Raw genomic sequence first — 13576 nt, 5'->3', positions numbered from 1 at the left:
AGAACAGTCTGTGTCTTGGATTCCAGAAATTATTAAGAAAATAACATTTTAAACCAATTTTAATTTTTTTAAGTAAATAAACTAAGCGTTTTAAAAATATCGTAAGAACATTGTAGCCTGAAAATTTCAAAAGATCAAAAACAGCTATGTCGCTTAACCAAAATTTAATGGTTCTTGTATTAAAAAGGCTTGTATTAAAGTATGTGTAAAGATTGGAATAAAAGCAACAAAAGCAGATGTTAGTTTAGCCCGGTGGCCACTTAAAGATTTTTGATAGAATGGGCTTTTCCAGAAAAAAAAACGTGCACCCCTGTTGAGGAGTCCATTTCCCTTCCAAGGGGGTATGGTTTGAAATGCAGTGGAATTCCATAGCAGTAGACAAAAATCCGTCAAAAATAAGTGGAACTCCATGGGGGTAATGAATGAAATTCTGTAAAAATTCGGAATTCCAGAGGGGTATGATCCTAAAATTGCCTGGAATTCTAAGGGGGTAGGTCACAAAAGGTTGAACTTCCTCAACAGGGGGTGCACGGTTTTTTTCTGGAAAAGCCCAATGAATGGCGCTGATAAGTGGCCCGGCGTAATTTGGCAAACTCCATTTTTGCTTTTACTTGAGATGGTAGCAAATCCATACCCACTAGATCCAGTCCCTTTTTGGAGAACAAACAAATACAAAACCATGACGAATGAACATTTTTTTCACATTTTTGAGGTATTTACATGCTTTTCATTATAGTTTCAAAGACTTTGATGGGGTTTTAGAATATATTTTATTGATTTGTTGTTTATAATTTTTGAAAGCAAAAGTGAAAAAGTTTAAGATGGCGATATCCTCTAGTGTACTTCACTGAACTCAGCGCCATCAAAATCATCAGAAAGCAAAGTTCAGTCAGATGTTGACTTTAGTCTAATGTTAATTTAGCAGGTCTTGTTTCCCAGTTTTAACGTTTTAACGTTCATCTAACATTATATGGACGTTGCGAACGTTAGATAGACGTTAAAAGAACGTTGTGTGCCAGCTGGGTTTATTTTTGCATGAAAAGAGGAGAGATGAGAGAGCTTATCTTCTTTTCTTCTTTTTTTTTTTTGCAAATTGATAAATTTTTGTTTGTTTTTAATAAAATGATAAAATACCAGAAATCAAAATTAGAATTTGAGTTTTTAACAAAAACATTTTTATAGACATGTTTATTAACGTCAAATTATAAGTGTGTAAACCGCAGACCGGAAAAATCAATCACCGGTGGCTCCATCCTATTAATCTTTGTAGATGACCCTAATTTGTCATTTTTCTGATAAGGTCCAGCCTTTTTTGCCGATTTAAAACCACTAAGTTGCACGTTACTCAATATCTAGACATGGAGTAAGGTGTATGGCTTGGAATGTGTAAGCCTACCAACAAACCAGGGGTTGATTCAAAGGTTCCTGCTTCAATAGCTATCCAACAGAAGACCCAGGAAAATCGAACCTTTAAGAGAAAAATTGTGATATTTTTTGAGACCATTTGAGAGATTTTTCGTCAAAATTTCACGGGATTTATATCCATCACCTGTTGCCTGAAATCCCCCCCCCCCCATTCGGGACCAATGGTAAAGCAGACTAGTGCCTCTCTTTTTCTTGGATTACATACGCCCATTTTCACCCTGGCAAATATGACTTAAAGTAGACGAAAAATTGAAAAATATTATAATTTCCACTACAGTCGTCATAGTAATAAAAATCCAAACCAAAAGTTTTGTTTCTCTATCATCTTTATTTTTGTAAGCAGATAACAAATATAAATTTGGTATTTAATACAAAACAAATTTTAGAATATATAAATTCAGCTCTTTTAGATATACCTACAAAAAATTGAACAATAACGAAAGTTTCGAATTTTCAAAGTAATGTTTTTCAAACTCCAGAAATTTTGGTCAGTGTCTCGGGTCCCAGGGGTACTAGGGTTGACGAATGAGGGGTACGCGTGGACAGGAACTCCGAAAAACGAGTCTTAAAGCGAAAAATCCTTCGATTTTTGAAAAATGTCTTACCCTTAGAGAGACTCTTTTATAATTTTTTTCTCGAAATCAAAAAAAGTTCTATTTTTCGACCCTTATTGGAATTTTTTGAAATTTTCTGATTTATGTAAGACCTATGAAGGTGAAAAAACCAACGCTTATCGTCCGCACATACCAAACACCCATTTTTGCCAAATTATACCCCCCCCCCCGTTGATTGTACTGCTATTCCTTGATACAACTCATATTGACAACTCATTCATCATTTAAACAAAGCATCTTTGTTATTGATTGGTCCTTTGAAGAATTTCTCTGATGACATAAACTCCATGATTTCAGGAATGTTCTAGAAAGAAAATGATTCTCATATGGGAATCAGGGATTGAATTGCCGGCAAGCTATTCCAGTCATAGCCCGGTTATCCAAGCCAGTTTTTACAAGGCCAAGATACAGCTAACGGCAATATAGTGTTTTTGGCGCTTTAATGATTTTAATGATGTACGCAATTTTAAATTTGCCTTGAAAAAGTTACAACTTACCAACAGATTTTACCAAATAACTGAATCGATTTGGCTTAGATTTTTAGGCTATTCAAGTCATTGATTTTCAGTACAGATCATGTGCTGACCTTTGATCTTCTGAGAAGCTTTCTTGGCCTAACGAAATAGACAATTTCTTTCGCAGGTTTTAGTGTGTTCTCGAAAATATGAAAGTACGCTTGAATCTATAAATCTAGAAGTTCCCTTTCATAGCCTGGTGGGTCTCAATCTCTATTTTTAAAGGATCGAGTATGTTTATAGTGGCAGTGAGTATTTTTTACCCCTCTCCAACTAGACCTAACATTAGAACATTTCAGCTTTATTTGAGGGAATAAGAATTTTTACTGAGCTGGACGTGCTTTACTTACCTCGAACCTTGAAACAAAGTCCTGAAAGAGATACAAAAGAATTAGAGATAGTTATAAAATTTTGAATTAGTGACAGATTTTATATCTTAACAACTCAAAAGTTGTGATAGCATAGGGAATGTAATATTATGGTCTGCAATAAACTTCTTGACCACGACGAAGAAGAAATGAAAGACAAAAGGAATTCTTGTAGTGTGGGAAAAAAGATTTAGTCAATTTATTTCGCATTAGAAGTTTAATACTATTTGAATTTTAAAGTTCAGTGCCGTAGCTACCGGGGGGGGGGGGGCTAGGGGGTGTTTAGTCCCCCCTCCCGCGATAACTCTTTTAAGAGTGATTTTATTCCTTAAAATGGAGTATTTTCAGTTTTATTTCAGTTATTTTAGATTTTTGAGTGTATTTTTAGCCAATTTAGAGCTCTAGGATTCAAAATTTCCTCCCTTGGGCCCTCATGGTCTCACTGAACTTATGCCACCTAATATCAAAATGCATTCTACGGCACTATTAAAGTACTGAGTCTGAATTCTATTACAGTTTGGAAGGATGTGGGAAGCCAAAAATCTTTCAGTTCAAAAGTCTTTCAGGCACTAACAGATTTGGTCATCTAAGAAACGAAGCCGTTGTAAGCTCGAACATAATTCCCTAGCACACCCAATCTTACCAAGGAATCTTACATACCCGGTAGGTTTTGAATTTGACATTTCAACTTGAAATTATCCTTACCAGTAGATTTTGGCAATCTTCGAACATTGATATTTCGAATAATTTGTGCTGATCCAAAAGCTCGTAAATGATGAAGTCGACAAAAGTGAGCTAAAAAAAGAACAGATTATTCCTCGATTAGACACTTTTTTATAAGAATTGTGTTTTTCATTTCATCATGCCGCTGCTGGGGAATAATTGGCAATTTACAGGCTAAATTCTCTAAAAAAATGATTTATGATGGTGATATTCTTAATTTTATGACCAATTTATTCATGAATAAATTTGTACAGTTTGTTCGGCAAAAATGGAACATAATTGATGTAAATTTTAATTAAAATTGACAAAAACTTTGGTGGGTAGAAAATTTTCACAAGATTTAAAACGCGTGAAATGTGTCTTTTACAAATGTAAATTTAGTGAATTCATTCTTTTGGATTTAGAAATATTTTTTGCCTTAATGTGAGAACATGGATTAATTTATTGTTCAACAGGCCCGACCGACCCTGTTTTCCCCAAAATCGAAAAAATAATAATATTAATTTTGCAAAGCTGGAGAATAAAATTTATAAATTTTCCGCAGATATTTCTATTTGTACAAGTTGAAAAAGTGTAAATTCATCCCAGAACTTAAAAGATGAATTTGAAATATCACAATGGAAATGGCACGAAAGTTGCTCATCGATAAAGAGACTATGCTTCAAAATATTTCAAACTTTTTATATCTTGACTCTCCGGCCCTAGATTTTAAGATTTATTTTTCATTTTACCGACCAACTCAGCGCCCTATATTTTCTGAAGGTCTCCCCGTAGAACAACAACAACAACAGTTTTCGGTTCAAAACCATATGGTGGATAATCATTGCTACAACTTTTAAGAGATAATCAAAATTTTCAAAATAGGAATCTGGAAGATTATCTTCAATAGCATTGTAAACCTCATTGCCACCTTGTGACAATATTCGAAATAAGTTTCAAAATGCTCTGAAATTTAAACTATGTCTCTGAAAAGGTTGTAAAATAAGGTTAAAGTTAAGCTATGAAAAAAATTACATACAGTAACTCATTACCATTACAAGAACAATATCAAGAGCAACGTGGTATAAAAGAAATTTTAGTTCAACAATCTAAGACTCTGATTTTCAAATAAGCATACTTTAAAACGTCTGTTTTTTCATTTTAGTTACATAATAATGACATAATTTTGTTTTCACCAGGGGGGGTTGCTGCTGCGGGTATGTGCGTACGGTAAGGTCAGGTTTTTCACCTTTCAAAGTATTTCTAAGGGTGGGACCTTACTTTACTTTTAAAATTGAAGAAAATTTTCCAAAAAAGTCTACCTTATCGACCAAAACGTAATCCACCCTAAATGACTAAATTTTGACGAGGTGACTAAAATTAGGGCCGACTAATAATTATGGCCGACTAAAACTAAGGCCGACTAAGTTTTGGCCGATAAGGTATCTGGTCAGTTTTCATAGGTCCCGTCCGCATATACCCCTCATCCACCAGCCCCGGGGTCGCAATATAGCCTTAACTAATGTTTTAGAGATAAAAGTAATGGATTTCAATGGATTTCATAAAGCCAAATGTAATTCCCTGCTGTGAAAATTTTCTGTATTGGCTGTGAACTGGCGGATTTAAGACAATGGAGCAAGTACGTCGGTAACATGCGAAGGAGTGCAAAGCTCGTTAAAGACAATAAAATTACAATGACAAATCTCTTCCTCTGATAAGTTCAACGTGGTCTAAAACCACCTATGCTGTGAATTTGTGTATAACCTTACCCGCGCTTACTGTCTCTGTAACGGACGAAAATATCGTATAATCTTAGCATTGACAAATTTTTCTAAGGTATATGACCCCCTGTGTTTCTATTCCCATAGGGATTTCGATAGAAACCTTCACTGTGGGATAAAATTTGACCGGGACTATGAGAGACAGGGTGTGTATGTTTATATGAATTTGCGTGTTACCTTCTTTCCAACAAAGAATGTTTTGTCACCAAGATACTTGCTCAATCTTCCAAGAAATATTTTGTTTCGTTTGATATACTCTTGTCGTTTGTTCTATAAATAAGAAATTTGTGGTAAAGAAATTTTCAAAATGGTACTCGAGGTTTTGTGCCAAGAAATACAAATTAAATTCTCAAAAAGTTGCATAAATTGAGCACACCTATCAATCAGTTTTTCTAATATTTACAACGTCCATAGAACGTTAAATGAACGTTGAAACAACGTTGTGTGTCAACTGGGTAATTTTAAACTCATTTTTTCCCTGATAAACTCGAGCCTAGTCTTCTAGCGCTTTCAGCTTGATAGTAGACGTACAGTGGAGCATCGCGCAGAATTGACGTTACAGTTTTTGACATCAAACAAATCCGGGGGTTTTGACGTAGATTTTTGACGTCAAAAAATTAGAAGTTGAAAATTTCTTAATTTTTTCTTTCCCTTGTTTATTACACTACTTCCTGTGTATAATGTTTTCAGACATAAATTTGATATTTTTGAATCACTGAATCTGTCCTCTTTTAAGAAATACCAAACTTGCTTAGATTTGTAAGTTTGTAAAAACGTTTGAAGCGATAATGTAGAGGTTACTTTTTTGAAAATTTTTTGAAAATTTGACAAACTTAAAAGAGAGCAGGGACGATACAAGTTGAGTCAATTTCCCACCCCTCTAGAGAGAAAGTTTAGCCCTTTCTCTTTTCAACGGTGTATAAATATATGTATCGATTAAGACAATTTCCATCGACTTTTTTGTCCTAAAGATAGGCACTGTCACTCTGACGAAAAAAAATAAAGGCTGATGAATTTTGACGTTAATGACAAAAATGATGACAGAGATTTAAGTATATTTTGACAATTTTCCCACCCATCGCAAGTGAAAGAGGATAAAAAATGCTAAAAAATGGTATATAAAAAAGTACAAGTTGTAATCCAATTTCCATCGATTTTTTTGCCTTGAAGTTATATCTTTTTTCAAATGCTGTAACGTCAATTTTAACTTCACGTTTCAATACATAGATGCGCAATTTCGAAAAAGAAATCCCTTTATTTTACAAATCACCGACACATATCTACTCATTCTCTTTAGCATTTTTTACCTCCAAAATAAATAAAACTTACTGGTTATCCTTGGGAGTTTTTTATGTCCAAACATGAATCACCATTAATAAAAACAAAGTTTAGATAAATAAAGGCTCCCATCGAAAACTGAATTTCGAAGGGAGGAAAGTCTGTAGTGAAAACTGAAGCAAACAAAGCATTCGATTTCCATACATACATACCTCTTACAACCATATCTCAATGTAATAAATTTTATAACTTTCTGTTTTCAAAGTCTTTTCAAAATATGAATAAGATCACAATATTTTAGGTTTAATTTTTAGAAAATGTTTTCTTCTCAAAACCAAACTCACGAATGAATTCAATGTTTTGATTGCAACATTTTCGAATCTTTCGAATGCGTGACGCAATTTGATTGGCCGAAAATAGAACTCGCGCGAAAAACAATGCAACGACTTCATTTTTTATATGACAAAAATTGCAACATCAATTCTGCGCGATGGTTCCTTTCAGTTCGAATCTCTATAACTCGAACAAATTTCTTGGTCCCTACAGCTAACATTGCCTTGCTAACCTTACTCCATATAACTCGAAATTTCCTTAACTCGAACAAATTTGTGTTCCCCTTGTGGTTCGAGTTATGGAGACTCATATACAAAACACAAGATAGAAATATTTCCCAAGTAACAGCAGTTGAAGCAAAATAGTGTGCCATCTTTGCTGAAAGTAGACCAATCACAGTTGTTGATTACAGTTCGGTACCGGCAATTTAAATATTCATTAGCAACAATAAAATACTTTTCAAAGATATGTAAAATTGTAAGAAGGGTGTTACCTCGTAAAGGTCAGGTGGGGTGAAATATAACATCATCACAAAATCGTTTCTGAAATCCATCAGCTACAAAGTAGAGAAGAAAAGTATACACAGTCGAAATGGAATATGGGTAACCAGGACTGATTGCGCCTCCATATCAACTTCCTGTTGACTAGACGCAAAATCCTTCAAGATTTTCAAAACATTGGACCAATAGTAAGTCGTCATTAGCACGCAGTGGTCCTGATTACCCATTACACTTTGCGACTGTGAAATGGTTTATGATTGTGACTAGATTTCAAATCTCTCAATTCGCTTCTGTCTTCTTTGGGAGCAGTTATAAATTATCATACCTTTTAGAGGGAGGTTGGATGATTTTAAAAGGGGGTGAGGGACGGTGTGATATTTTGTTTGACATCTGTAAGGATTGAGATTTTTTTTGGGAGTTTCCTCCACTTTATGACCACTCCCTTATCCCAGCTAGCAAGCAGAGAAGAAAAAAATTGATTACAGTGTGACAAAATCTCAAATTTGTCCTCTTAGCCCAACGTTTACAACCTTTCTTGTTTTAAGATATAAGATAGCCTAGAAAGCAAGGGTAATCTTTTAAATGAATTCATGGCTAAAAGCTGAAATATTTCATCAAAAGCAATTTTTTTTTAAATATGGTTGAATCCTTTCTCAATGATTTTGCTTTACGAGAGTAAAACTAGGGTAATCTAAGGTCCTGAATAAATGCTTATAAGTTTTCAAAATGATTACGGACTCACCTGTATTAAGACTCCCGGGGAGGGCCGTTTATTTAAAATTTGAAAATATATGTTCAGCTATCACAAACTCAATTACTCTAAATAGCCTGGTTATAGGCTATAATTACCTTATTTGGGGGGGGGGGTTCGGACCCCTTTTTTATTCGGACCCCCTACTATTCCGGACCTTTGAGTAAAAACCGTAAAGCAAGGTGCTACCTAAAAACTAAGTACATTGTATAATAAACAATTCGAGGTTGCAACGAAGTATCAAATAATTGAAAGGCAGCACAAAGGGGCCTATAAAATCGAATGGACATCAACCAAACATCGTACCTGGTTTTCTAAGATATCAATTTGTAATCTTTCTTCATCTGTTTCGCCAACTGTGAAATAAAACAACAAAACAGGAGCGAATCAGGATACAATAATTGGAAAATAGCGTAGTTGTATAACAAAGTTTATGCGTTTATACGCTTTGATTTTTTTTATGTGAGACCCACATAAGAGGTGCAACACTAAAAGACTTATATGAACCGTCCGGTATTGAAACGCCTCATGGCGTTTAGATCGCTATGATGAAAAAACCAAATGGCACTCACCCATCCCATTTTTCCTTGCAATATAACGATGAATCTAAAAAGGTTGAAGTAAATTGGCTTTTACTTCAAATTTAAAGTTTTCTGACATCGTCATTTATGACGTCCCAAGCTAATCTTCCTTTCTCAATTTCTCAAAAAGGCAACAAATCAATATTATTAGCAGTGATTTTTTAACTCTACATCCAAATAAACTTATTTCACTATATATCTCTAACTCCCAGTTTTTCGCGCAAGGTATCTTAAGACATACATCGTATCTGAATATACTATATCTGGTGTATTGCTAATAAATCTATGATATGTGATAGTTTATAGCCCAAAACAATTCAAATGTCATTCATTCCAGGGATTAGAAATATAATCTTTTAACACTATTCAACCTAGGCTTTTAGGGGCGGTTCAAAACTAGGGGGGCTTTTCCTGCACCACCCCTTAACTTTTGATCTAGTGCGTCTTTTTGGATGAAATTTGGCACACAAGATCCTTGTCACATAAGGTAACTTTTTTTGATGACGTCACCCATCATGCCCAAAGTGAGCAAAAACCGAAAATTTCCTTTGTTCTTATAAATATCTATTGTATTCTAACAAAAGATAGAAAAAAATTGCCAGAATTTAAAATGCTTACTTTATCCTAAATGTTCAATAAATTACGGATTAAACGATATTTTTGACATAAAAATAAATTTGTATTGGAAAAGTGTCAATCTTTGTGACACCTTACTGTAAGAAATGTCATCACGCTCAAGGTGTGAAAATTTTATGTGTCAATTTTTTTTTTTTTTGAAGCTAAATAAAAATTAGGAATTTACAGAAAATTTAATGGCAAAAGCTCTATCATTTCAGGAGCTATAACCAATAGTTTGACCTCCGAACATAAACAGCCCCCCCCCCTAGTTCGAATAGGGTTATATAAGATAGAAAACAAGAATCTTACAGCATTTGATTGTGTTATTTTGACATCACCGTCAATCAAATATGGAAGCTATAAATGAAAAGGGGAAATAATTCTGAGAAAAATATCGTGTGCTGGATGTAAAGGGTACCGTAGAAAGCACAGGTCGAAATCATATATCGATCTGTGCCGACCAATCCAGATTCTTTTCAGCGCGCAACCAACGCAGAGAAAAGTAACCACGACGACAATCCAAGATCTTGGATTAACTTCAAAGTTGATTTTTTATTCCCGTCGTTGAAAACACAACTCAGAAATGTCATCAACGCTTTTTGAAAAGAGTCAGTGATAGAAAATCATAACATAAAGATTTGTGTATCATTTCGATTCCATTGAAGTGACATTTCCATTGAAGTAACAGGTTTTACACGATTTCGCGGTAGATAAGTATACAGGCTAGTGTTTTTCCGTTAACAAAAACATGTAAACATTCTGGATTGTGGGGACTGCGACACAGGTAAACCACTCTCTTCAATACTAGCCGTATTAAAAGGTATTGGCACTAGCGGGTTTAGAGCAAGTACATCGGAAACTAGTTTGATTCGCAAACCTCTATAGATATATCTCCTATAAGAAACTTTTTTCGCTAGAGGATGAGTAGAAGCCTAATCGGAAACATGCAAAGGAGTACAACGTTAAAAGACAATAAAATTACAATCTCTTACAAATCTCTTCCTCTGATAATTTTGACGTGGTCTAAAACCGCCTATGATTGGCAATGCTTAAACTCAAGAATAAATCAATGCACCCTTTTCGACCGCATTTTTTTGTCCGTTTTTATCCCACTAAAACCGTCCCAGTCCTTTTTTCGCACCTATAGACAATAGAAAAATGTGTCAAAAAAGGATTTGACTACACGTTTTTTTTTTATAAGAACAAATTATATAAGAACATAAGGCTTCGAGGGCCAAAATGTTAAGAACAAGTTAAGAACATTTTAAGGCTTCGGAGACTTAAAAACATGCATTTTCTTAAGAAATTACATCAAAATGCTCAAAAAATGCTGAAAATAAGAACATTTTTAGGCTTCAAATCCAAAAAACTAAGAACATCCGAAGGCTTCGAAAATTTTTGACGTTCTTATAAAAAAAAAAACGTGTACGCGACTACGGTCGACAAGGTGTATATACAAAATGCTATTGTAGAGGGTGTATATCTTCTCCTCGTAGAGTGCTCAATAAGTAAATAGAGCGTTATTATAATAAAGAGTTGACACAATATCTTTGTTTCAAACTCAGAGTTTCATGGTGCACAGGCACCAAATAATTTCTGATCTCTTATTCAGTAAGTTCTTGCCAAGATAGTTCGCGATCTCGAATTTCTCGGCAAGACACAAATTGCTAAATACTTACATTTGGAAAATCGAAGCCTAAAGTTTCTTTGACATTATACCAACATGAACGATCGAACGTTGGAGCCTCTCCACATTCATAATGTTTGTCTTCAAAGTCGGTTTTCGTGTAACCAAGCAACAGTCTGATGCTTTGAGCAAGCTGAAAGAAAACCAAGGGATAATCAATTTGGAATATTTGGCATGTGGAATCCTTCTAATGTCCTGAGAAAAACCTCAAAATATTTTTGCCTAAATATTTCCCAAAGTCGAGATAATAAAGTTAAAAATTTTTGAATTTTAATAAGAAAATCTCAACGTAAGAACCTATTTTCAAATTGTGATATCTCAACTTTAGAAAATAGTTAGACAAGCAACAGTCTGATGCTCTAAGCAAGCTGAAGAAAACCAAAAAATAATTAAGGACCCGAATAAACCTCCCCACCCGGTAATTAATTTTAGTTTATTTATCTTTGAAAATATTTTCTTTTCGGCTATCAAAAGCTAAATTGCTCTAAAATAGCCTTATTATGGGGAATTTTTAGAAGTACAATCCCGAACCGACAATTAGGATCCCGTTTATTATTAGAAGCGACGGGCAAGTGTTCAAAGGTGTCAGCGTTTCAAACCAGGAATTCACGGTTCGAATCCCCGCTCCTTCCAATGTTTCGTTCAGTTCATAGATAGTCGAGCCGGCCGGTCGAGCAACTTTTATATAATTTTGATGGTTATTTCATCCTATATAAGAATCAAATCGTCACGGGGACGAGGTTACTAATATAGCTTTATATATGTAAAAAATGCTTTAAGTTTTCTTCTCGATGTTGAGTTTTCTGAGAGATAACTTAAGAAGAAAACTTAAACGCATTTTTAAGACGAAAACGGGATTGAATGAAAAAAAAACAAAAAAAAAACTACTAACCCCGCGAATTTTCCAATACGCAAAAACTATAGGTGCCATGTTGAATTTTCTGTTTTCTAATTAATACTATGAATTGAAAAATTTACAATCAAGGTCATAATAATTTAAGAAAAAAGGGAAATTCCCCATGAAGATTTGAAACCACAATCGATTTGTAAGTGCTCTAAAGTAGGTTCGAAGGGTTAAGTTTCAACTCTGAGTTTTAACTCTAGACTTAGGTCTAAAAGTTTAAAAATAGTCCAATAAGGCTCAAAATATAGCCTTGAAGTCTGCCAACCCATCCCAAATTGAAATATTCCATTAAATTAATGAGATAGCCCAAAATCGACTTTCTCGCCGGAAACTTTAAATCTTGAAAAACGTTACAATAACCGGAATTCTTAATATCTTTATAAGCTGTGTCATCGGGAAAATGTTCACCTTTGGAGCGAATTTTCGACGAACTTTTCCAGTAATGAAGCGAATTCATCGCACACGATGATATACCAGTACAACATATATACGATCAACATTTTTACCATTTATCGGGGGGGTTTTCACTTTTACGGTATGACGGTATTGGGCCTTTTTTCCCCCGGTAAATCGGTATTTCGAGAAAAAAACGACGGGATTACGGTATTTAAATTTTCTACCGGTATCGGTAAATTGCCTGTTTTTTTGTCGGTATTTCGATATTTTTATCAATAAAAAACGGTATTTCGGTATAAAACTATTTACCTTTTAGTTTCTTCATGAGTTTCATGCAGAAAAATTTTAAAAAAAGATAAGTCTACTCCGCTATTTTAACAAGTAAAATTTTCTTGCTCGCTTCGCTCGCACAATCTTGGATGTCCTATTGACTTATTGTCATGGTGGGGTTATTCAAAATAAGCAAAACTTTACAATATCTAAACAAATATTTTCGTTATTTTTCTGCGGGCGCATTTTTTTAATGACAACTTTTGTGATGCAAATACTGCATCCAACGAATGAGTCTAGATAAAATTTTCTCCGTCATCACTAAATGATATGGTCGTCTCTCCGTATTCACTTATATTGCTACTACAATACAAATACACTGATACTGCAGTAACTTAGAGACAGTAAAGGCGGTATTTACTCCTTCAATAATTAGTAAAAGTAGGTAGTTCTAAAAACATCTTGTATGCATGCAGCATCGAACGATTAAAAAATAATTCACATCGTGATGCACATGATGCGTTTTCAGGCAATCTAGGCATTCTAAATTTTAAATTTTTTCTTGGGCGAAACTCTTGGAACGACGCACCGGGTACGGTAGGTACGTCGCTCGCCGTACCATATTTTTCTTTTTGCCAACAAATGGTCAGTGTTAAATAAAATCAAAAATTGTGTGACCAAACAAGGCATACTTGGGTAACAATAGCGTATTAAGGCCGTTTTTCAATAACAAAGGAGAGCGAAAATTGTCAAAAAATTTTCGCGCTCGCTGCGCTCGCGTTATTATTTCCCATTGAGTTTAAAAAGAATCTCCAAGAAAAATTGACAACCGTCCGATACGGGTCTAAACGTG

General features: G+C 34.5%; 1 protein-coding gene across 1 annotated transcript; it reads right to left on the bottom strand.

Moving 5' to 3' along the window:
- Positions 1–1733: 1733 nt before the first annotated feature.
- LOC136800253 (glutathione S-transferase Mu 5-like) lies at positions 1734–12128 on the bottom strand. Its single transcript, XM_067056875.1, has 10 exons — positions 12046–12128; positions 11146–11286; positions 9776–9823; positions 8840–8873; positions 8574–8623; positions 7510–7572; positions 5583–5675; positions 3628–3717; positions 2905–2925; positions 1734–2343 (listed from the first exon to the last, which is right to left on the bottom strand). Exons 1-10 carry the CDS (start codon positions 12082–12084, stop codon positions 2260–2262), a joined length of 663 nt encoding a protein of 220 aa, XP_066912976.1. The 5' UTR covers positions 12085–12128; the 3' UTR covers positions 1734–2259.
- Positions 12129–13576: the final 1448 nt, after the last annotated feature.

The sequence above is a fragment of the Clytia hemisphaerica genome, unplaced genomic scaffold, assembly GCF_902728285.1.
Source record: "Clytia hemisphaerica strain Z4C2 unplaced genomic scaffold, Clytia hemisphaerica genome assembly, whole genome shotgun sequence".
NCBI lineage: Eukaryota > Metazoa > Cnidaria > Hydrozoa > Leptothecata > Clytiidae > Clytia > Clytia hemisphaerica.
Note: the sequence above shows the minus strand (reverse complement) of the source record. Positions and strands in the feature narration are given on the sequence as shown.